This window comes from Aspergillus oryzae, chromosome 4 (genome assembly GCF_000184455.2).
Source record: "Aspergillus oryzae RIB40 DNA, chromosome 4".
NCBI classification, from domain to species: Eukaryota; Fungi; Ascomycota; class Eurotiomycetes; order Eurotiales; family Aspergillaceae; genus Aspergillus; species Aspergillus oryzae.
Genome location: NC_036438.1, coordinates 21,300 through 42,530, shown reverse-complemented (window position 1 = coordinate 42,530; position 21,231 = coordinate 21,300). Strand labels below are relative to the sequence as shown.

The following is a 21,231-nucleotide window of genomic DNA, read 5'->3' as shown; positions in this document are numbered from 1 at the left end:
GTTGACCCTGGGATCTGATCCGAAAGAGAGTCCGATTACCTAGAGCAGGAGGATAGAATGTACAATTTTCCTGAGCTCCCCCTGACTCGTCTATGCGGCAGGGAAGTTACATCGAACGACTTCACGAATCACGAAGATATGACAAGCATAGTTAGCTCTTTGGAATCAAACCTTTGGTCGAGGAATGTCAGGATATAAAGCTAGATATAATACTAAATACCATACAGGATGTTATTACTCTCCACGACTCAATATATATTTTGTGCTCCCCTTGTACGATCAGCAACATTGCCAGACCATTCTCAGCGGATCATGAGGTACTCGTAAGTGAATGTAACCATGTATGTACTTGAATGATACGATCATCGCTGACTGGATTTTAACAACTCCCAATCGCCTAGGTAGTGAGTGGGCCCCTCCATCCAGGTCCTGGAATGGTCAGGGCAAGACAGACGAAGGGCAACAAAAGCGGTGGAGAAACGCAGTGGTTGCGGCTTCCAAAATGAGCACACTTTCCCCGAAGAGGAAAGCCTCACGTGCTCCGGAGCAATACTTATCCTGGTGCGGGCCCAACCAGGCAAGTTAAACCGCAATGGGGTTCGGACGGAAGCCGAGTTTGGCCCCGACTTGCCCGATGAAGACAACACATTCCCCAGACCCAGACCCTCACTCAACCTCCGCATAACCATGACTTTCTCCAGCTTCCTGAAATCCCCGCGTTGGATCCACTGCGCGACCTGGTCGCCGTCCGTCAAGCGGACAACAATGGACCCTTATCATCCACAATGATGGGGTGTTCCCGACCCTGGCAACTCGCGTTTCGTCATATACATGATTCGAGGTGGATATAAAAGAACGCATCCCCGATGGACCGGATCCATAGGCATAGGCATGTGGTGTTCGATCGTTGACCACTTCTCATAACGATACCTCCCACCGTTCATCATGCGCACCTGGTATGGAAGAGGCACATCCCTTCAGGCAGCCATCACGGCATGCTGTCTTGTGGCTTTTGTCCTATTCGGATATGACCAGGGCGTCTTCAGTGGGATTGTCGGGAATGATGACTGGAGGAAGCAGTTCAATTATCCCGATGATTCGGAGGAAGGAATTATAGTAAGCTGCTATAACCTGGGCTGTCTTTTGGGGTGCTTGGGTAAGTGAACTGGCCGATATGAATGAGCATCAAGCTGAGCCATATGGATGTTAGTCAATTTCTTCATTGGAGAGACGTTCGGACGCCGGAAGACCATCTGGCTGGCGATGGGTGTGGTCATCGTGGGCGCAGTACTGCAGACTACCGCGTTTACGGTGCCCCATCTGATCATTGGGCGACTAGTGACGGGCGCGGGCACAGGTCTGAAGACATCCACAGTGCCAATGTAAGTTGTGGTGTTAGCGATCACAGGGAGAAGCAAAATGCTCACTGGGACTCAAGGTATCAAGCTGAAATGTGCGAGGGTAAAACCAGAGGACGTCTGATTTCATCCGAAGTACTCTTTACTGCAGTCGGTATTGTTGTGGCGTACTGGTTTGACTTTGGAATGTCATTTGTCGGCGGCCCTATCGCCTGGCGACTTCCTATTGCGATGCAAATCGTGTTCGCTATCTTTGTTATTGTGCTTGTCTTTGGCCTCCCCGAATCCCCGCGATGGCTTATGAACCACGGCCAAGAGCAAGAAGCTATGGAAGTCCTCTGTGCGGTCTATAACAAGGAGCAGGACGACGAATATATCGTCAACGAGCGCAGGGCGATTTTATCGGCTATTGAGCTGGAAGACGCAGTCAGCAAACAGTCTTTCTGGAAGATCTTCCGTAACGATGAGGTGAAGACGGGCCAACGAGTGCTCCTTGCGTGGGGTATTCAGCTCATGAACCAGGTTGGAGGGATTAACCTAGTCGTTTATTTCGTTCCGAGTAAGTGCTGGATTCCTTGAATTAAACGACCCCTGCTGATGATCTACATAACAGCGGTCCTGAGAAACAACGTTGGCATGAGTGCCCAACTTTCTCAAATCCTCGGCGGGTGCATCCAGATCATGTTTATGCTCGGATCGCTTCTTCCCGCATTCATGCTGGATCGAATGGGCCGACGGAAGACAATGATGATTGGTTCTTTTGGCCTCGGCGTATGTATGCTCATGGTCGCCGCCCTGCTATCTCAGGTCAACGAGCCGAATGGAAAGGCCTATGCCTCCGCCTCTGTTACCTTCTTCTTCCTATATATGCTGATCCATGGCATGTCTATCAACTCGGTCCCGTGGGTGTACGTCCCAGAGATCCTACCACTAGAAGCCCGGACGAAAGGCACGGCTATCGGAGTAAGCTCTAACTGGCTGTGGAACTTTACCGTGGTCATGATCACGCCAGTGATCATCAACCGCATTCAGTGGAAGGCGTACCTGATTTTCATGATCACTAATCTCCTCTTTATCCCAATCATCTACTTCTTCTATCCGGAGACTAGCAATCTGCGTCTTGAGGATATTGATCTCATCTTCTCCCGAGGCGGGGACCCGGTGAAACAGGCCAGGAAGATGGCTGCGGAGATCAAGGCATATGGGTATATTCAAACGGAACAGCAGTCGAATGAAAAGGAGATAAGTGGTATGGAAGTGGAGCGTGTGTGAACTGAGGTGATGGCCCTAGCGGCAAGCCTGAGGCGCTGGCTGCTGGAATTGTTTGTATTCCACCGGTTTGTTGCTAATGGCTACATCCCGCCCTAGGATTCTCTGTGACTTTGTTTTATTGCTTAACATAGATATCAATCTTTTATAGACTATTCTGTCTAAATCAATCGTGAACATAACCCGGGAAACCTACTCCGAGTAAAAGTCTTCCTTCTAGCTAGTAGCTCCGCACTCAGTGACAAATATCTCTAACAGTAGTTCGTTCACCCATATCGGAGATGAAATCGCACAGACTCTCCCATCTTTGCTCCTTGTTATGACTAGCACTGACAGCAACTATATACGCACATTTCAATCAACAATGCTCAAGAATGACGGTAGTAGTGAGATACGGTCTCTAATATTTTGATGAGGAGCTGTATATGGAATATTCATAATAGGTACTATCTAACACCCGCCGTTACACACTAATCAGGATCATAACGTCCTGGCTAAATTAAGCACTCTCAAGCTTGTCCCGAGCAACATCCTGCTGCTCAGCAATCACATCAGCAGGGATGCGATCCGGTGTCGTGTTCACAAGCATAATCATGGGGAGCAAAGAGGCTCCGAGGAGGGCGAACGTCACGCAACTAAGTCAGTCAGCATCTCGTCGATAGGATGATATATAATTGCAGCGAGAAACATACAATCCTGTGAGAGGGTCACTCGTGGTTTGAGTATTCATGCCGTAGGCAATTGCTTGACCGATAGCTTCGATGCATCTGAATGCTGCACCATTACGAACGTTCTCTGATGGGGAATTAGCATATGAACAACTGCTTGGTGATCCCCAACCAAGATCTGTTTCAGTGCTCACCTTGCGCATCTGTTGCAAAAGATGACAGAAGCCAATACATGTACGACTGTGACAACGGACCTGTGGTCTGGACGAAGAAATACGGCAGGAAGGATGAAGCATACAGTCTGTCATCCCAGTCGATGTGGCCAGGATCATGGCGGTTGAACTTGGTTTGCATGATGATAGACCAGATATATACACCAACGTTGAGGATGACGACGGTGTAGAGACCGATCTGCGCACGGCGGCGTTGGCTGAGACCCTTCATGTCAAGGATATAACCGAGACCAAAGCAGCCGATTCTGGTGAGGAAAGAGACTAATTAATGTCGATCACGAACAAGAGATTATATCTTGGACTTACATGCAGAAGAAAGGAGAAATCAGAGACGATAGAGCACGGGCCCGGACAGAGAAATAGGTTCCTAAGTAGGTAGTCCAAGTACCACTGCCAATTCAGTTAGCGTTCCATGGTCTTTTTCATGGATATAAGTGTACGATGTAACCCACGTGTAGAAAAATGACCATAATGCCCAAAGGGATGAAAGCACAATGAGCCTGGAGGTTATGGTCTTTGCAATGCGCCTAAGCTCCTCTTTGGTCGAAAGCGTCTCTGAAGTAACGATATGGGTGCCATCAGATCGGATAACGCGCTCAAAGGGCGTGATTAACAATGCGAATGGAAGACTGCAATAAGCATAGTTTAGTTTCTGCCATCGAGGTTGTTCAGAGGAAGAGTACACTCACGCGAGGCACTCAATGATCACAAAGGCAATGAAAGTATCAGGGGTGACTCCACCATCGGCACCTTTCTCATGGTTCTTTGCTAGACTTTAAGAAGAGTGAGCTTCAGTCAGGATTTATCCATCATGCACGCCTTTCGTGTAGGCTTCTGAGACACTTACTTAATTGCACCTCCGACTAACTGTCCGAGATTTCGCGAGACAATCCACAGAGCTAGATACTTTCCACGAGCACCGGACGGAGCAAGCGTCATAATGGCTCCAGCCTCCGCGACATACCAGCAAGCGGTCCCGATACCGCCAATAGCACCGCTGAGAATGAGGTACTACAGAAAATGGCTTTTGTCAGGCATTGCGTACTTTCAAATTGCAGGCCAAGTTGCGTAGATCCGGCAGGTAGGCATGTTCAAAAGATCCTCGCACTCACCCACTGGTTTCCAAACTTGCTGTTGCAGTAGTATGCAGACCCTTGGATAGGGAAGGACATTGAGCCGATGACCAGGGCCCACTTGACGCCGATTTTGTTCACTATGGGGCCGCCCAAGAAGCAAACTTGAAAGAGTATCCGCCGATTAGCGCGCTTAACGTCCTTGTTGGTAGCGGAAACACATACCGGCAGCCAGCGTGGCATATCTGATCGCGGTCGAAATATTTGACACCTGAGGAGTTGCAAGGCCACCACCACCGAGGCCTGGAATCAATTAGCGCCACATTCCGACTATACCAGCCTGGTTGACATATGATGATGGTATGAAAGTCTCACCGGTAATCGCGTCAGACATGGCTGGACCACAAAACGCCTGGACGCTCAAAAGCATCATCTGGGTCAAACTGTGCCGCCATACACGTTTCCATAGCGGGACGGCATCCATGCTGACTCCTTGACTCTGATCGGTGATATGTGTTGGTGAGGTGGGCGGAGGACCCTCTTCCGAAGGAGGAACAGCCGTCTTGGTGTCGGTCATCATGAAAGCGTTGTACGTAGAGGAGAAAGACACCAAAATCTTTTGCTACCTGGGTGGGCGTTTATATACATGGGATCGGGGTTTCGGGTGAGTCCCGTAATATCTCGACGCTAAGCTCGTGTCCGAAGAGGTGAAGGGTGGGTCTGTTCCCCATGGGGTTCTTCTCGAGTCAATGGAAGGTCCACGCGGTCTGTTCTGTATTCTACCGATAATCCCATGGTGGGTATTGCGATATATATACATGGTGCACGGCGCAGATAGCGATTTTGTTCTTCCTTGTTACTCAGCAGGAGATAACACCTCTGACCAGTCAGCATTCGGTATCCCGGCTGTGAAAAAAGAAGGCGGGGTTAAGAACGGTTATCGTACGGAGCAGAAGTTCTTACTATCTTATCTCGATGACCAGAGTGGGTCTTCTTCCCCGTAGTCCAAGAGTCCAGAGGCGAAGGTCTTAGGGCACGGAAGGTCCACGCGAAGGCATAATCTTCCCCACTACTCCGTATCTCGGTGGCGGAATGACACTTCTAATAGCACGACTTCGAGTTACTCACCACTATCGGGATGCTTATCTTGAAATGGTAATCGAAACGGGCTTGTAGGTCTTAAGATCGTACTCCTAGTTTATCTGAGATTTATCTGAGATTTGTAATTGCGAGACTTGCCACCTGCCCTGATAGGATCTATCACCCGATACGATTCGCAGCAATTGAATTTCCCATTCCTTGTAAAATTGGCTTACGTTTCTCTCCTGAACAAGAAGCGCCGACACGGATACGAAAGGGGAAGTATTTATGAACAGACGACGAGTAACTGAGTAGACATGGTCCAGATTCTCATACACAGTAGTCATGTGACCCTAAAAATACTCTATAACCGTTTGCTACAGCAATCCACACATTGCAAGAACCACCGCATTCGAACCTTCCTCTGCATTCACGTCGCCGACATATCCTAGCTTTCCCGTACCGACTTTGGCCAGCGCCACGGCTGTCTCTCCAGCTATGTTCACCTTCGTTGCCGGGAAGACCATCGACTGAACCACCGAGTCATCATCAGTTTTGTACCACATATCACCTGGTGCGACGTTCTTCACGAACACAGCCTTCTGACTGTATCTTTGTGGCAGCTTCTCGGCATTGGCGACACTAACCGCGGCTGGGTTTAATGCCAGGGTTGTTCTCTGGTAGGATCCAGATTCCCAGTTGAGACCTGCCTGGGAGAAAAATGGTTTCAGGTGGTTCGGTCGAACGAACGAAGGAAAGTGGCCCATGATCACGGCCGTGCCCCCGCGACGGACATACTCTAGAACTGCTTTCCAGACCGCCCTGTTCTCCGGGAGGGTCAACACTTCGTCCGTGACGAGGATGGCCGACGGTTCTGGACGTTGTGCCAAAAGCTCAATGGCCGAGTTGGGTTTTCGGCTCGCTGAAAGTCCGCTTTTGACGCGAGGGCCTTGAGAAGCGGGGCATAACTCTCGCCAAACCATGGTTGGAGGTGCAGAGAGATGGCAAGAACTCTCAATGTCATGATTGCAATGCCGCAAGTGTGGCTTTTGTAGAAGTCCACCAGCGAAAGAGTGTTGATTGAAATGCAGAAGTTTTGTTGAACGGGAGAATATGGGAAAGTGATACGTCATTGGCAACTTAAGACGGTGAGGTCATGAGACCCGATCCATATCTCTGGTTACGGACTTGCTTTGCGACATGGAGAAGGCAGAAGAATGGTCGGAAGACGAAAAAGGTTGTTGGATATGTATATCACGTACAATGTGAGCGAGGCCATCCAAGAGTACGTGGTGCCCTCAAAATGACCCAGCACCGAAGCCACTGGGACATCGAATTTATGGAACTTCAATTGAAATCCATGTATCCCTGAGCTCCCAAGCATCTGCAACAAAGCTCAACGCCCCTATGAAGGGTTCGGGAATCCCAATCCCAGCAGGCATCCCCCAGTGCGCACATAATGCTCCCCAAGTCACGCTTGACACCAAGCTCTTCCTCGCGGCATGGACTTCCTCTCGCCGCGCGGATGTTTCCGTATCATTGTCGTCGGCCTCACTCGCACTTTCCACCTCCTTGTCAATCATCTTTATCTTACCATTGGTGGATGCCACTGCCTTCTGGTCGGCCCTCTTTCTAAGCACACTCTCCCGCCAAAGCTTACCTAACTGGAGCATCATATGCACACACAGGGAAAGAAGACTCCAAGCATACAGCTTCTCACTATCGAATCGCTTCCATAGCTTCTCCGGTAAAACGTTTTTTGTCATGAGAAAAGCGACATTCTCTAAAAATTGGTACACTGTGGTCGCCACCAACTGAAGTCGTGTTAGTTCTCGGACAATTCGATCCGCCGGTGGAGCCTTTGCGGTTTCAGAGCCCCAGGTCCATATCGAGAACAATCCCAATAGACGTAGAGTGCAACGAGTGTCGAACATCAAAGATGAAAGTGACAGTAGCGGTGACCATGCAGGCGTCTTGATTTGCGTATGTGTGGATTGACCGTGGCATGGAGTAGTTCTATGTCTCTGCATCACTCTCAGCAGAGCATGTAGGCGAGCCTTGATTTTTCTCCAGATTCTCGAAAGGAGAAAGTAATGTAAGGCGTGCGATAGATATTCAACGGAGCCGAGAGCGGCGTCCTGACCTATTGAGCTAGAGATGAGACTGTCGTTGGCAGTCGACCATTAACTCCGAGATCTGTAAGACATGATTATAAACGATACATACCTGTTTATTTTGTGCATCGTAACATCCGTCGACCTCAATCCGGCAGCTATTGACCAAAGTTGACAATTCCCCACACAATGTGGATCTGTATTGGTGGAATGTGTTGTTCCACCTGTGTCCAGGGAGACGTCAAGGCATCCATCTTGCTGGCGTTCGGGATCCGACATATTATGGACTTATATGTCAAATGTTAAGACGGCGAGCCAGCCTCGGGCAGCCGCGAAGGAATAACAGAGCCATAACTTATATCGGCAAGTTGAAAGTAAGGACTGGACTTTTCCGAGTTTCCGACGTTCCGAAGATCTGGTTTAGATCACCTTGATTGGCTGGACCCACCGAGGTTCTCATAACAACGCGAGGACCTGCCTAATTCACATTATTTCTCAACATCTTTGATAATTTATGCATTCGCCATGTGGGTGTCAATAGGTAAAATAGTAGAAGTATTCCGTTTCCACTAAGTAAGCGAGAGAAGTGTCAAAGTCGTGGGGAACGTATGGAGAAAACGAACCGGAAAGGGAGAAAAGTTCGGGCCGTCTCCTGGTCTTTCCGCTTGCGGACTAGCGTCCTGCTCAGGTCATAACAGAGAGAGAGAGAGAGAGAGAGAGAGAGCTATTGTTCTATGCAGAATTGTCATTCATTTATGGGAAGTACAAACAGCTACTGATCATGGAAGTAGCTCTCTTTATACAGCTTCTCCATCAGCTGTCGATCAGAACTGTTCCCGGTAGGTTAGTACTCCCACACCAAATATATATAATGTAGTACTCACACTGTCTTAGTTGTCTAGGATTAAGACACATTGGGCGAGATGCAAATATCCGCCCTAGCTAACCCGTCTTGAAATATGGCTAATACTGTTATAATAGGGGCAAACAGACAGCGTTCCCTGGTAGGGTTGTAGTAGTTATTCGTCTTTGATTCTGTTCCGAGTCGCCAGTCCCACTGGACGGCGGGTTTAATAAATGACTAATGCTCTGCAAAAGAAGAAATTGCAACCGCGAAGTAGACAAGCAGAAAGAAGATCGAAGTATACAACCAAAGGACACAACCGGATTGAATACAGGGATTACTTGGAGCAACATATACCCTTATCAGAGTGGTAGATAACAGATACCACCCTGAATTACAAGCAACACGGCCAAAACATTACACCACGCGCGTATGCCATATTTGCCTTGCCGACATTATATGAATTCCACGAGACGCCTCGAACATGTAGTTATACGTCCCCTCCGGGTAGGGCTGAGCCTATTCAAGCATCACGACGTTGGTATGTCTACCCACCACCGGAGGAAGACATGGTACTTATCCTCTTTTGGACGTTGCTGTAGTGACTTGGTCAGAAACTCTGAACTTATCAATGAATGACAATGTCTCTACTACCACAAACTAGGATTGAACCCCCCCTGTTTCAATCCCAAAAAATACGGCCCTGGAGGAAGCCAAGCAGGTTGGACGGAGATTGCGGCTGTTTTTCTCCGTTGTTGCCTTTAGTCGACAGCCGGCGTCTTGGCAGGGCAAACCACTCAATCTGAGGGTCTCAATGCTTTATGAAGTCCCACAGCCAAGAAAACGATGAGTTACTCGTGGTTGCTGATACCCTGTCCAAAAGACGGGGTCAGTGCTAGTCATCCTAATAAATGGACAGTTAAGTACAGCCCAAGCCCCCAGCAAGTTAATCCCTAGCCATATCCTGTGGCGTGGGCGTCATAAAGAAGATGTGGAGCGCATACCTCTTCATTATTGCCGCGCTGGCAATCCAGCTCGAAACTGGCGAAGCAGCTGACATGAGATACCGCGATGCATCCACCTGCGTCGACCCAGAATCCTTCATGTCATGTAGGCATCGCGCTCGTGAATCGCGCATCGACTGTGTCAGTAAGCGCTGTTACGGTGCGGAGGACCCATGCACCAAAGTATGCAATGGCGATGATACGTGCATGCGAGAGAAATGTAATGCCTTACAAAATGAATGCCACAGGCCCTGTGAATGTGCCGAGGCACAGGACATAATTGATTGTACTGCAACGAGCTGCTGGAATGAGGTTGGCGCTCCCCTTCGTGCTTATTTAGCTTGAGTTCGATTTGCAATATTGCAGACCTAGGAAAAGGCAATCGGAAATTAATCGATGACCCGTAATAGGTATATTCATGCGAATATGGAGTGTCGGTCAGCGGGTTAGTTTACTCCTGCCCCGACGTTAACCTGGACCAGATTCCCTTTTGGCCAGCACCCGACAACGCCCCGAGTGGATGTGTCTGCAACGTGGGAAAAATCACTAAGAAACAGCTCCAAATCGAGAATCAAGCAAAGGCATGCGTGAAGAATGTGACCAAACCAGGCCAACTATCTGCTGCTGAAGAGAGGACAGACTATTTGTAGGCCTGTCTGTGCTGCGAGATGAGTGCCATAGTAGCGTCGTACGTGTTGATTAACTTACTCACTACTTACGGATTGGACAGCCTGACGAATATCCGTCTCATTGCACGCAGAATCTGGGACACCTGTCCTAACACAAAACCCTTCCTTATCACCGCCGATTACTGGAGTAAGTACTTACTCGGCTCGCTTGACTGGGATGCCTGTGCCCCGTACCTGCAGCAATATGATTGCGCTGGGACCTTAGGGTTTGGGGCCGCCGATGCCGGAGGTACACAGAACTTTTATGAGCCGGGAAACATCCCCAAGAATGGGACGGGAATGTTGACGAACACGGGCGGCGTTATCTCGACCCCTGTTAGTGGGAGTAGCTTCACCTGGACGCTTGGGTCGACGACGCACCCTATTACTGCGGTGGTGAGTAGTACGGCTACTCCTTCTACTACGAGAGAATGTACGGCTACGGCATGTCAAGGGAGACAGACGACGGGTGGTGGAGAGTCAATCGCAGCAGGTCAGTCTAGGCCGGGTATCTTGTTGGCTGGTACTCTACTAGGGCTCTGGGCTGCTTGGATCGGCTTTTGCATGTAGATTAATATATTTCAACTCTCTAAGACGGGCTCGTTGATGCAATAATGACTATTTGAAGTGGCCGATGGTATGATATGCTTTTCCCTTAGGCATGCTATCAGGACGGGTATGTACTTTATATACAAGACTTGTGGTGTTGGCTTTACTTGTAAGTATTTCATATGCTGTACTCCCGAGAGGAATGGAAAGAGTACCTGGTCGAAGCCATTTGCTTTTGGAACGACTCTAATGATCTCTTTATTCAGATCTTACTACTCACACGAGCTCGTTCATCCTTTTATGCTGTCTATCTTAAATGCCGAAATCCAGCATCCTGTTACTTGTTGGTAGAACTCGCAGCTTTATTGAAGCCCTGATCCTCGGTCAACATGCCAGCTGTTACCTCAAATGTCTCTGTGAATTCGGATGTGTTAGGGACAGTCAGCGTGAATGCTCGGCTTTGACAGGAGTAGCTGTGGAGTGGAGTGTAGGTTGGTCATTCGATCTTCTTGTCCACCGCTGTGGGTTGGAAAAGGCTATTCATAACCTATAATATCTGAGCACTACCAAGTTCACGACTGTTTCTGCTTAACCGAACGCCATTCAATCAAAAGACTTCCCACAATTGTCGTGCAACCCAGCGCGACAGAAAGGTACCACGTATGAGTCAAACTCCGATCGATACTACGCGAGACCTCATCCCACCGCGGCATAGGCACCATGTTCTTGATATCGCCAAGTCCGCGCTCGGCAATATAGGCAGGTGTCAGCCCGGGTACAACATCTTCTAACGTGGACGACAACTGATTCGTGAATATAACCTGTGCAATAGCGATGAACACGGCCGGACCCATGCTCTGCCCGAACAGGATGACCCCGATCCCAAGATTGAGATCTGCGGAACTTAACGTTGTTTGGATAGCTGCCTGGGGGCCTTGGAAGCCAATTCCCCCACCGAAACCGGCTAATCCCGAATAGAAGATAATCTGGGCAAGGGATGTGTGGGGATTGTATGTTGTCATCAAGCCGGCGGCAATTGGCATGCACACGGAGCCAAAGATCATAAAAGGAGCATAGTAACCGAAGGTTGTAGTACCGATACCCTGTATCAAGAGCCCGAGCATCATTCCGGCAAGAATGGGAATCATCAGGTAGCCGCTCTCGCTTGGACTCTGGCAGCATAGAGCATTGTCAGTGAGTGTACGTCGCCAGCTGTCGATGGAAGCTTACCCGGGATCGAACAACTTGATAGTATGTTGGTAAGTACCACTCCAAGACATTGGTCATTGAATTTGTGCACGTAGTGAAGATGAAACCTGCGATGACGTTTCGGCTTTTGATAATGCGGAAGGGGAGCGCTGCGGAGTCTCCTCGTCGGTATTGATTGAGGAGAAAGACAGTGAGTAGCACAGCAAATACAGCGAATAGTCCAATCACCTTCCCATCGGACCAGGGATACTTGGTTCCTGCCCAAGAGAGTGCGATAAATAGCGCTGTGAGGGAGGGAATGAACAAGCAGTTGCTAACGAGGTCGAGCTCTCTGATCTTCTGAGTCAGTGTGAGGTCGTCCTCTTGGCGACTTCTTGGGTCTGAGAAGAGGAAGAACATGACCGCTAGCGATACCGTGCCAATAGGAAGGTTGATCCTATTCAGATATCAACATCAAGCTAGCTTCAGTTTAGCCATGATTAGGAAGAGCAGAGAATACCAGAAACACCATCGCCACCCCAGAGATTGCGTTAGTGCACCACCCACTATAGGCGCCGCAATGATGGCAAGCGACTCTACACACGCCATTAACCCCGCAAATACTGGACGTCTGTTAAGCGGGAGAATATGGGCGAGGACTGCAAAACAGCCCGCAAGCTCACCCGCAAACCCTAGATTTGTCACTGCTCTCCCTACAATAAACATCGTCGATGAAGCCGCTGTGGCACAGAGTACAGAGCCGACAAGGAATATAACATTGCTTGTCATAAAGACAATCTTAATAGAGAAGAGTGTATACAGCTTTGCAAACCCGAACTGGAATGCACAGGTGCAGAGTCGGAATGCAGAGGAGTACCATCCTACATCGGCGAGAGTATGGAAGTGGTTGGTGATGCTCGGGACAGCTGTTGCGACAATGTTGGCGTCCAGGCCCCCGAGAATCAGGATTACACACAGCGCTATTACGGTGAACCAAAACTTGGTGCCTGTTGGGTAATTTGGCTCTGTATCTGGAGGGGTGGACTCGACATTCAGTGGCTCAATTGTTTGTGCCGAGGTTGCCGAACGTTGTGGTTGATTTTGCTGCATATCTCAACACTTTGTGGTTAATAGACAAGATCTCTGTAGATGCAGCCGTACGAAACCCTTGGCACGAGCAAGTATGAAGAAGGAAGACAGGAGTGAAAGGCGATTCTACACGATGCATGTATCCAATTCTGCAGCCGAGGCAGTGGGATTCATTTCTCTACACGTGAGAGATAAGCAGGGATCTACCATACGTACTTCGGGCCGAATACTGCCCTAATATAACATAATATGGTAAACTCGCAAGATCATTACCGAAGCAAACAATGCTGCACACAAAGCTGGGAGAGCTTAGATGAGAAACCCATTGTGATCCAAATGCATTAGTATAATCAGTGTTTTGTTTTGGCCGCAGACACCTAGGAAGGTCTAACTGTAAGAACAAAATGGAAATAACGAAGGCATCAAATTCTTGACAAAAGTCTCACGCGTGGGTGTATCCCACGAACCTCCTTCAAGGCAAATTCAAACCTTGGTAAACGGATCTTTCCCCTTATATACCGGATCGTCGGCTTGAACTTCCATGGTCACCCCGGCAGCTCTCAACCGAGATACATAGTGATCTCCCAGGGTGGCAGAGGTCAACACCCCGCCACCAAACTTGTGTGCCCATGTATCCTTCTGCCAAAGAAGAATCCGAGCTGCTTCTCCCAAGGCGACAGCTGTAAATATGTAGGGATCACTCTCATAACGCATACGAACCAAGGCCTTTTGCTTCGGCTTAGTCGGGGTGTCTGCCTCGGCGACACACCGATACTCGAACCAGTTGTTCTCAATATCACTCTGACCTGCACCACCACCGGGTTCATACCAAAGTTTCGGAAGCAACTTTCGAATAGGGCGTAGGAGGATCAGCGGCGCCAACATGAGTCCTCCAAAATGCCACAATATCGCCGCCACGGGTCCCCAGATCTTAAACCATGCGTGAAAATCGAAGTTCTGGCCATATGAAACAGTAGTTGATTCTAGCAAGCCCCATGATCTATGAACAATCGCTCGGTCGACTGGTCCTTGCGGTTGATATGCCATCCAACCTAGTCTTTTGATCCAGAGTAGTCCGAAGAGCTTGGTCCAAATACTAGTTGGTTTAGTGGGCACAGTTGGCGAGGGTTGCCTTGGGGATAGAGAATACGGGGCATGAGCTTTGTAGAGATGGCGAAGGGAATGGAGCTCAAATGCTTGCAGAACCGATGCCAACGTTCCACCACTGACACCGCTTTGGACACCGTGGATACAAACATCGACACGGCCTGTCTGCGCATTGAAATGGCGGCGGATGTAGCTGGCAGCAAGCCAAGTGGAAAGGTCGGATGGCACACAGTCGAAGCCACAACACGGAATCATCTGGTTCTAATTAGCCACGAACCAATGCCTCAATGTGGTCTTGATGCCCGTGGGATACATACAATGCTCCCGGTTTCTTTTGCGGTTCTATCGTACTGTTGGATCATGTTTTTCAGCCAGGGTATTTCTCCATTGCTATACCTCGATTGTCAGCATGTTCCATGCAGATTCAGCCACCGAGAACTGACCAGTCCAAGTAATGCGTGCCATTTCGAGCACAGGCAGCGAAGGTCTCCGACCCATAGAGCAGAAATGGGCCCACAGTCGATATGACTAGTCGTGTCCTCTTCGCCAAGCCGTTCAGCTCCTTCTCGTTCAGATTCACGACAAGAATATCTACTTGATGATTAGCCATCGAAAGGACGAATAGTGATCTGGTATTCACAGACCAGGTGGTTGCCTAGAACTGTTCTCTGGCATTAGCGACTGAGCAAGCTGTTCGAGCTTTCCCCTATTTCTTCCGGCGATGGCCCACTTCAGGTCCAACGGTAACGACTTGAAAATATACTGTGTAGTGAGCATACCCGTGTACCCGGTGGCACCTAGCAAAATCAAGTCATATTGGCGTCTGGAAGTCATTGTGGAATGGATTAAAGTGCTCCGTCTACGTTCTGAGTCTTTTGCCAGCATAGAAGGCAGACAAGGTCTGGACAGTCAGGGTCATGACTATATAAAAGGGCGCTGAGCACAGATTTTGACTCACATGCAGGGAGGAAGTATCCCCAGAGACTGTTTATCAATAGACTGTCCATAGATCCGTACATTTTAAGAGTGGATAGCCGGAGGGATCGGCCTGATAATTCCTCCGATTATACTTTGGAAGCCCTAGTTAACTAAGAAATAAGATTATACCCTCAGGCTGCAGGCTAGCCGAATTGAGATATATTTGCGAGGTTCTATGCTAAGCCCTCACAGCTATTCAGAACAATGACTTGCTACCTAATGACGCATACGGATTCCAAATTTGCTGGGTTTTTCGATCCCTCGATAATCTCTAGTACCCCAGACTAGCAATTCCAGCTCGAATCGACTCCTCCAATCCAACCCAACCAGACCCTCCGAAAAGTGCCTGGAGTAAATTCTTCGCTCTCCGAGCAGGGACGATCTCACTCAAATCTCGGAGCTCATTCTCCGGAGGACTTGGAATTCCTGTATGACCCGGACGGAGCTTTCGTAAAATACCGACGAATTCCTTCCAGGTAAAAGTCGAGGCGAAAGCAAACAGACGTTCGGACTTGACTTCGGGATGAAGAAGACCAACGACATGTACGCGCGCAAGATCTGCAACGTCGACGAATTCTATTTTCGAACACATATCGGTAAACGGATCGACATGAAACGTATAGGAATAGGGGACAATATGATACTTACGTCCAGGAAACCCGAAAGCCGTGGTGTCACCGTCAAGCAAATTAGCCGCCCACTTCATGGTGGAGCCAGCTATTTCGGGGTGAAGCACTTGTCCGAGCTGGATTGCGATTATGAATTAGCGAAGATCATGCATGGAAACTTTTCAGATTTTGTTTAGACTCCATTGATATGCTCTGGAGGAATTGTATGACGACATTAAAGCCTGCCCCATTCGTTCACTCACCGTGTAGTAGGGCAAGATGGCGTTGAACACGAAAGGCGGCTTGTTATCCTTAACCCACTTCCACGCCGCTCGCTCGCCTTCTGTCTTGGAAGCAACGTAGACCGTGAACGGCTTGGCATCTGCTGGGGTGCCTTCGTCAAAAGCAGCCTTCACCGTCGCTTCATTCCACGTGTCTACAGTCATACCATCAGCATCAAGCTTGTATGAATGATTAGGTATCATTCTCTGGGTCCATGTTTGGTTGATATCCTCGATATAGGAGACCCTTAAAGTGAATGCTTACCTTCAGTGATCACGATCCCTTCGACTCCCGGTTGTGGTAATGCCGCTGCTGAAGCGGATGAAGTAAGGACGACTCTTTTAATCGATCCTTCAGGTTGCCTAGCGGCGGCTTCTAAAACAGTCTCGGTGGCCGAAACAACTTTCGGAATAACCTCGTCAGCATTCGGGCTGAAGGAAACGTCCGATGCCTAGAGGTATCTGTTCAGCATCATATCATCTAGAGCTGCTCATATTTCTCATAGCTGGGCAGAGCTGTGGGGGCCAAGGTAGAAAAGGTTTTGTATATACCACATGAATGACACCGCTAACATCCCTCATTGCCTTTCTCAAAGTGTCATAGTCACTCAAGTCTGGAATAACAACCGACTCGAAACTGTTGGGACCGTATTTGGATCTGAAAAGTTCGTCGAGCCACGGCTTCTGGGAGCGCACGGTGCCTCGCACAACGTATCCAAGGGATAAGAGTTGCTGGACAACGTGCGAACCAATAAAGCCATTGGCACCTGTGACTAGAACGCGGGATCTAGGCGCAATAGCATACTGTTCTTTTTTGATTGATGCCATTTTAGTTGACTGGTGGTGACTTGCAGTAAAAGGTTGTCGATGTGAAAGACTCTGAATTGAAAGGTAGTTTTCGTGACTGCTTTCCAATCCTCTACATCAGGATCAGGGAATGACTTATATTCTATTTCCATCGCGCAGGATCAGGAGTTGTCTGCCTCCGCGGAGCTGGATAACCTAATCTATACGAAAGCGCAAGAAGTAGTACTTATATTTATCAGCCGTCCGCCATGACGTATTGAGAGACAAGTTGGAATTGCTCATTATAAATCCTCCTCTCGATTATGAAGCATTCCATGGAGAATGACATCCGCGGAGCTGGCTTCTCCCATCTGGGAGTGCTACTGTGATATTAATTAGTCATTGGCTATAGTCTGTCAAGAGTCAAACTAGAGATAGATCCTGCTCCATATTATAAAGCGTCGCATTCGGAATTCCTTCCGGGGAACCAACTATCTTCTGTCTGGCCTGGTCAAGCTGTTTCGCTACAGCATATAATTCCAGCCAGCCTCCCACGAAATGCTCAAATTACAGCGCCAAGAATCAGTGGTACACTTCGTTATCGCATTCTCCTTTCACATCAATCGAGAGACGTGTAGCCAAGATGAAAGTTGGCATCGTGAACGCAGGCAATATTGGATTGCGTCTGGGCTTTGCCTGGATTCGCCTTGGCCATGATGTCATGCTCAGCAAGGACACGCATCCGGAACGGCTTCAAAAGCGTGTTCGACAATTCGCTATGGAAAAGGGCATCGGGGAGGACGAGATAGCCCGGTTTCAATACGGGTCAATCACGGACGCTGCGAAATTCGGCGACGTTGTCATTCTGTCGGCATACTTCCCACGCTTGGCTCATATTCTCAAAGAGCTCCAGAACGACGGCATTACGCTTTCGGGTAAGCTGGTGATCGATACAATGAACCCGCTAAATGTGGATGCCAACTTCAATCATTACCATGACCTCAAGTACATGGAAAGGACCTCCGTCACGCAAGACGTTCAGCGAGCCTTTCCAGAGGCAATAGTTTTCAAAGCCTTCAATTCCATGCCTGCAACGCTCTTGGAAGTCCAAAAGTGGGCACCTCGTCGTGTACCACCTATAATCTTCATTGGTGGAAACCCATCTTCTATCGACACAGTACGAAAGCTTATCAAAGACACCGGATTCAAGCCACAGTTTGCAGGTTATGATTTGAATCATTCAGGATTGCTGGAGCGATTGGGTGTGTTGTTACATCTGGTGGCTGAGAATGAATATGAGGGCAATTTCGATGTCGTCTTCGATGTCATGGAAGGGAAGGCCTGAGTGTCGATTATGCCATGGTAATATGGTCTGGAATTAGTTCTCTTCCTCTGTTGATTGATGTCCTCCCCGCTACAGTGGTTTATGTGAGCACCTGTCGTCTGGAAGATATATGTAAGCGTTGGACTCAGGCTTCCTTCACGATTGGAATAGCCAGAGTAGGCTATTTTCAAGTGGGGGAAGCCATGACGTTCACATTCTGAATACTACCCAATAGTTTTGGAGCTAATGAATATTGATCCCTTCGGTGCCGCCATATACTTAGAATGGCTCTAAACTGTCTGGATGATTGAGCAACCAATAATTTCCAAAGGGCGTTGTGAAGTCTCCAGCAAGCTTCTGCTTTACCGTTCGGACGGCCTCAACACAAGTTTCCCGCAGCGCTCGGGCCTCGTCCGATTGACTTTCCCTCATGGCCTCATTGAGCCAAAGAAGGGCTGAGTCTATCAGCTCGACATCCAACTGGGTGTTATTATGCGACGGATTCCCCAGAGTGTTGGCCGTCAACAGCACCAGAGCGGTCGTATAAGGACAAGAGGTCATCCTGTTATTGTCAACAATGGTACCATCATTATGATATGTGATTGCTAACCAGCGAAACCAGGCATCTCTCGACCAAACCTCTCGAAACAAGAGCATGTAATTTCGGGCCTGGTGTACTATTGTGTCCCAAGCTGGTGGTAGCTGCAGCATTTGAATTCCTCTACTATGGTTGCGCAAACCACTCACCCATTGTCGATCCCAAGCGTGAGCCCGGCTAACAAGCGCCATGCATTGGAGACTGGTTGCGTGTAGCACACAGAAAAATCCACCATTTGCGGGTTTATTGCTAGTGCTCGATGTGACAATACTGGCGCTAAATTCGAGTGGTATGGAAGCTCGCCATTCGTCGAGCGCGCTAACAACGCTCTCCCTTGCGTTGCGTCGTTCTTCGAAGCTTCGGTTGACTGCTCGTGTGGAGTAGAGAGAGTCATATACACGACCCTCAATCTTGGCCAGCTTGACGCGAGCCAGAAAGTAATTCATCCTGGCATTTCCGTCCGCCGTAACGACGATACCAGCAGTGTTGTCATTATCGTCGTTCGTTGTCGGCAAGGAAGATGGTAACTCCACGTCCATATCGTCATCGAGTTGAACCGAAGGTTGTTGGGTACGGAGGCTTAGATCTTTGTCGAGAATGTATGCAATCCAAATGACGCGGGCACGCTGTCTCCTTTCCACAGGATCCAGATGTGTTGATGCTGCATGGCTGTGCAGGCCTAACTTATGTGCCAGACGCATGGTTGCCGATATTAGGAGCAAAGAAGGGGTCAGGTCGTGTGCAGTTTGGAGCAACATCACCATGCCCACCAGTACCTGTATGTTAAGGAGATGGGTCTCACCAAGCATCACAGTCGAGATGATAGATTGTACCTTGTTGAGATACTCCGTTGTCTGATCGGTCTGGTGCTGCGACCGGCCATTCCTGGGGTTTTCTGGAACCTGTTGGCAAGCCAAGGCAAAAACGACGTTGATGGCAGCCCATACTACTGGGTCGCGTTGTCGGGGTTGACGGGCATAGCATTCACCGACTAGACGCAACAGCGTGTCAGCATGAAAGAGCGGTAAGACCGAGTTGTAAGTATTAAGATATATTCCAACCATGGCCATGGCTTGATGTAGTGGAGGTAGTTTCATTGAGCTGATTGTATGGTCGCCGTCCTCGTCAATGTGTTGATCTGCGACGTGCGCTGCTATTGTCGTCCTCACCGGCTCTTGTGTTGCATGTGACGCCTGATCATGGTCTCGATTCTGGGCCTGTAGCTTTTATAATTGAGTATCCTCATTATTTCAACGCCCGGGAATACGTACAAGTTGAGTCTCTAAGCGCTGTATTTCTGCTTGCAGGCTCTTGACTTCGTCCGCCTTCTTGAGCTCGCTCCTACGTTGTGCTCTGGGCTTCGACTTCCGGCTCAGCGCCGTATGCGTGCAATCTGTAGCGTAGTTGATGCAGTTCGAGCAGCGAGGTTTCTGTCCGTCGCACTTGATCCTGCGCGTGTAGCATAGATCGCATGCCTGTTCCCATCATAACTTAGCAATTCGCATTTGATCAATGCGCCGACGCGCTTATCATTCCTACCTTCCTCGGTCGATTACTCAATTCCATTGTAGCTCCGGTATGCGGTTAAATCCATTCGATCGTTGTGCTCCCCCCATGGAGGTAGACTCCAAGTGGTGGATTGGTCACTTATGTGAAAGGCGAAAAGGCTCCGCGGAAGCAGCAGTCAGCTGACTCATCTGGGGCATTACAAATCCACTCCGACGTTCTTACTATGGAACCATTCTTGTCTGCTAGTGACTACTCGAGGTGATAGAGCTGAAATTACAGAATCAAGCCATTCGATTTGCACTTGAGTAGGTTGTGTCGAAGTCAAGGTCTCCTCAACCCAAGGCACATAACCATGATAAGGGCCCTGATCACGACATTTCAGATGTAGCCGATCTCGGTAATCTGGATAACCATGGACTATCCGACCAGGTAAAGCACTTTTTGGCCATGACACTGGTAAGTTCAGGCCGGAGCATTGGCTCGATAGGTCTGAGGAGCACCTAACAGCGATGGGGTCTTACTTCGTGCCGTTCGGTGTGGCTTCGACGACATGCATTGGAAGCCATAGCTCCATATTAGAGATCAGTAAATATCTGCCGGCCCTCGTTCGGAGCTTTCAGTTCGAATTGGTGGATGGGAAGGAGGGATGGAGGACACTCAACCATTCGTTTGTCATGCCTCTGGGCTTTAATGTGAAGATGAAGCCAGCAGTCTAGGGTAGTGCCCCCCAGGATTTGCTCCTTCCTATTGTTTTGTTATCAAGACAAGAGTAACTACGAAGCAACCTGATCCTCCATGTATATCAGAACAAGACCAGAAAGCATTCGAACGCGGAAGGGCATTTAGGGAAGATTTTGAGTAAAATATCCTCGATTCATCCGGGGATGGTAGATTGGCCATGGT

General features: G+C 48.9%; 12 protein-coding genes across 12 annotated transcripts; 3 read left to right on the top strand and 9 right to left on the bottom strand.

Moving 5' to 3' along the window:
• Window positions 1-945: 945 nt before the first annotated feature.
• AO090012000018 (uncharacterized protein) lies at window positions 946-2,630 on the top strand (the record flags this gene model as incomplete). The annotated part of the gene is made up of 4 exons (XM_001727052.1): window positions 946-1,156; window positions 1,211-1,382; window positions 1,439-1,917; window positions 1,972-2,630. 4 exons carry the CDS (start codon window positions 946-948, stop codon window positions 2,628-2,630), a joined length of 1,521 nt encoding a protein of 506 aa, XP_001727104.1.
• A 496-nt stretch (window positions 2,631-3,126) lies between these two features.
• AO090012000017 (uncharacterized protein) lies at window positions 3,127-4,467 on the bottom strand (the record flags this gene model as incomplete). Its single annotated transcript, XM_023236281.1, has 7 exons — window positions 3,127-3,262; window positions 3,320-3,422; window positions 3,490-3,773; window positions 3,835-3,918; window positions 3,981-4,157; window positions 4,218-4,301; window positions 4,376-4,467. The coding sequence occupies 7 exons, from the start codon at window positions 4,465-4,467 to the stop codon at window positions 3,127-3,129; spliced, it is 960 nt and encodes a 319-aa protein (XP_023091217.1).
• A 152-nt stretch (window positions 4,468-4,619) lies between these two features.
• AO090012000016 (uncharacterized protein) lies at window positions 4,620-5,178 on the bottom strand (the record flags this gene model as incomplete). The annotated part of the gene is made up of 3 exons (XM_023236280.1): window positions 4,620-4,765; window positions 4,827-4,904; window positions 4,977-5,178. The coding sequence occupies 3 exons, from the start codon at window positions 5,176-5,178 to the stop codon at window positions 4,620-4,622; spliced, it is 426 nt and encodes a 141-aa protein (XP_023091216.1).
• A 621-nt stretch (window positions 5,179-5,799) lies between these two features.
• On the bottom strand, window positions 5,800-6,664 carry AO090012000015 (uncharacterized protein; the record flags this gene model as incomplete). Its single annotated transcript, XM_023236279.1, has 3 exons — window positions 5,800-5,814; window positions 5,918-5,988; window positions 6,100-6,664. 3 exons carry the CDS (start codon window positions 6,662-6,664, stop codon window positions 5,800-5,802), a joined length of 651 nt encoding a protein of 216 aa, XP_023091215.1.
• Window positions 6,665-7,018: 354 nt separating this feature from the next.
• AO090012000014 (uncharacterized protein) lies at window positions 7,019-8,074 on the bottom strand (the record flags this gene model as incomplete). The annotated part of the gene is made up of 2 exons (XM_001727048.1): window positions 7,019-7,844; window positions 7,908-8,074. The coding sequence occupies 2 exons, from the start codon at window positions 8,072-8,074 to the stop codon at window positions 7,019-7,021; spliced, it is 993 nt and encodes a 330-aa protein (XP_001727100.1).
• Window positions 8,075-9,628: 1,554 nt separating this feature from the next.
• Window positions 9,629-10,881, top strand: AO090012000013 (uncharacterized protein; the record flags this gene model as incomplete). Its single annotated transcript, XM_023236277.1, has 3 exons — window positions 9,629-9,955; window positions 10,054-10,088; window positions 10,374-10,881. 3 exons carry the CDS (start codon window positions 9,629-9,631, stop codon window positions 10,879-10,881), a joined length of 870 nt encoding a protein of 289 aa, XP_023091214.1.
• A 551-nt stretch (window positions 10,882-11,432) lies between these two features.
• Window positions 11,433-13,158, bottom strand: AO090012000012 (MDR family MFS transporter; the record flags this gene model as incomplete). The annotated part of the gene is made up of 3 exons (XM_001727046.1): window positions 11,433-12,032; window positions 12,091-12,505; window positions 12,569-13,158. The coding sequence occupies 3 exons, from the start codon at window positions 13,156-13,158 to the stop codon at window positions 11,433-11,435; spliced, it is 1,605 nt and encodes a 534-aa protein (XP_001727098.1).
• Window positions 13,159-13,620: 462 nt separating this feature from the next.
• On the bottom strand, window positions 13,621-14,854 carry AO090012000011 (uncharacterized protein; the record flags this gene model as incomplete). Its single annotated transcript, XM_023236276.1, has 3 exons — window positions 13,621-14,437; window positions 14,562-14,594; window positions 14,688-14,854. 3 exons carry the CDS (start codon window positions 14,852-14,854, stop codon window positions 13,621-13,623), a joined length of 1,017 nt encoding a protein of 338 aa, XP_023091213.1.
• A 639-nt stretch (window positions 14,855-15,493) lies between these two features.
• Window positions 15,494-16,276, bottom strand: AO090012000010 (uncharacterized protein; the record flags this gene model as incomplete). The annotated part of the gene is made up of 3 exons (XM_001727044.3): window positions 15,494-15,798; window positions 15,871-15,967; window positions 16,094-16,276. 3 exons carry the CDS (start codon window positions 16,274-16,276, stop codon window positions 15,494-15,496), a joined length of 585 nt encoding a protein of 194 aa, XP_001727096.3.
• A 312-nt stretch (window positions 16,277-16,588) lies between these two features.
• AO090012000009 (uncharacterized protein) lies at window positions 16,589-16,939 on the bottom strand (the record flags this gene model as incomplete). Its single annotated transcript, XM_023236275.1, has 2 exons — window positions 16,589-16,627; window positions 16,664-16,939. 2 exons carry the CDS (start codon window positions 16,937-16,939, stop codon window positions 16,589-16,591), a joined length of 315 nt encoding a protein of 104 aa, XP_023091212.1.
• Window positions 16,940-17,540: 601 nt separating this feature from the next.
• AO090012000008 (NADPH-dependent F420 reductase) lies at window positions 17,541-18,242 on the top strand (the record flags this gene model as incomplete). The annotated part of the gene is made up of 1 exon (XM_001727042.1): window positions 17,541-18,242. The coding sequence occupies one exon, from the start codon at window positions 17,541-17,543 to the stop codon at window positions 18,240-18,242; it is 702 nt and encodes a 233-aa protein (XP_001727094.1).
• Window positions 18,243-18,964: 722 nt separating this feature from the next.
• On the bottom strand, window positions 18,965-20,385 carry AO090012000007 (uncharacterized protein; the record flags this gene model as incomplete). The annotated part of the gene is made up of 4 exons (XM_023236274.1): window positions 18,965-18,996; window positions 19,052-20,036; window positions 20,091-20,294; window positions 20,359-20,385. The coding sequence occupies 4 exons, from the start codon at window positions 20,383-20,385 to the stop codon at window positions 18,965-18,967; spliced, it is 1,248 nt and encodes a 415-aa protein (XP_023091211.1).
• Between the last annotated feature and the right edge of the window lie 846 nt (window positions 20,386-21,231).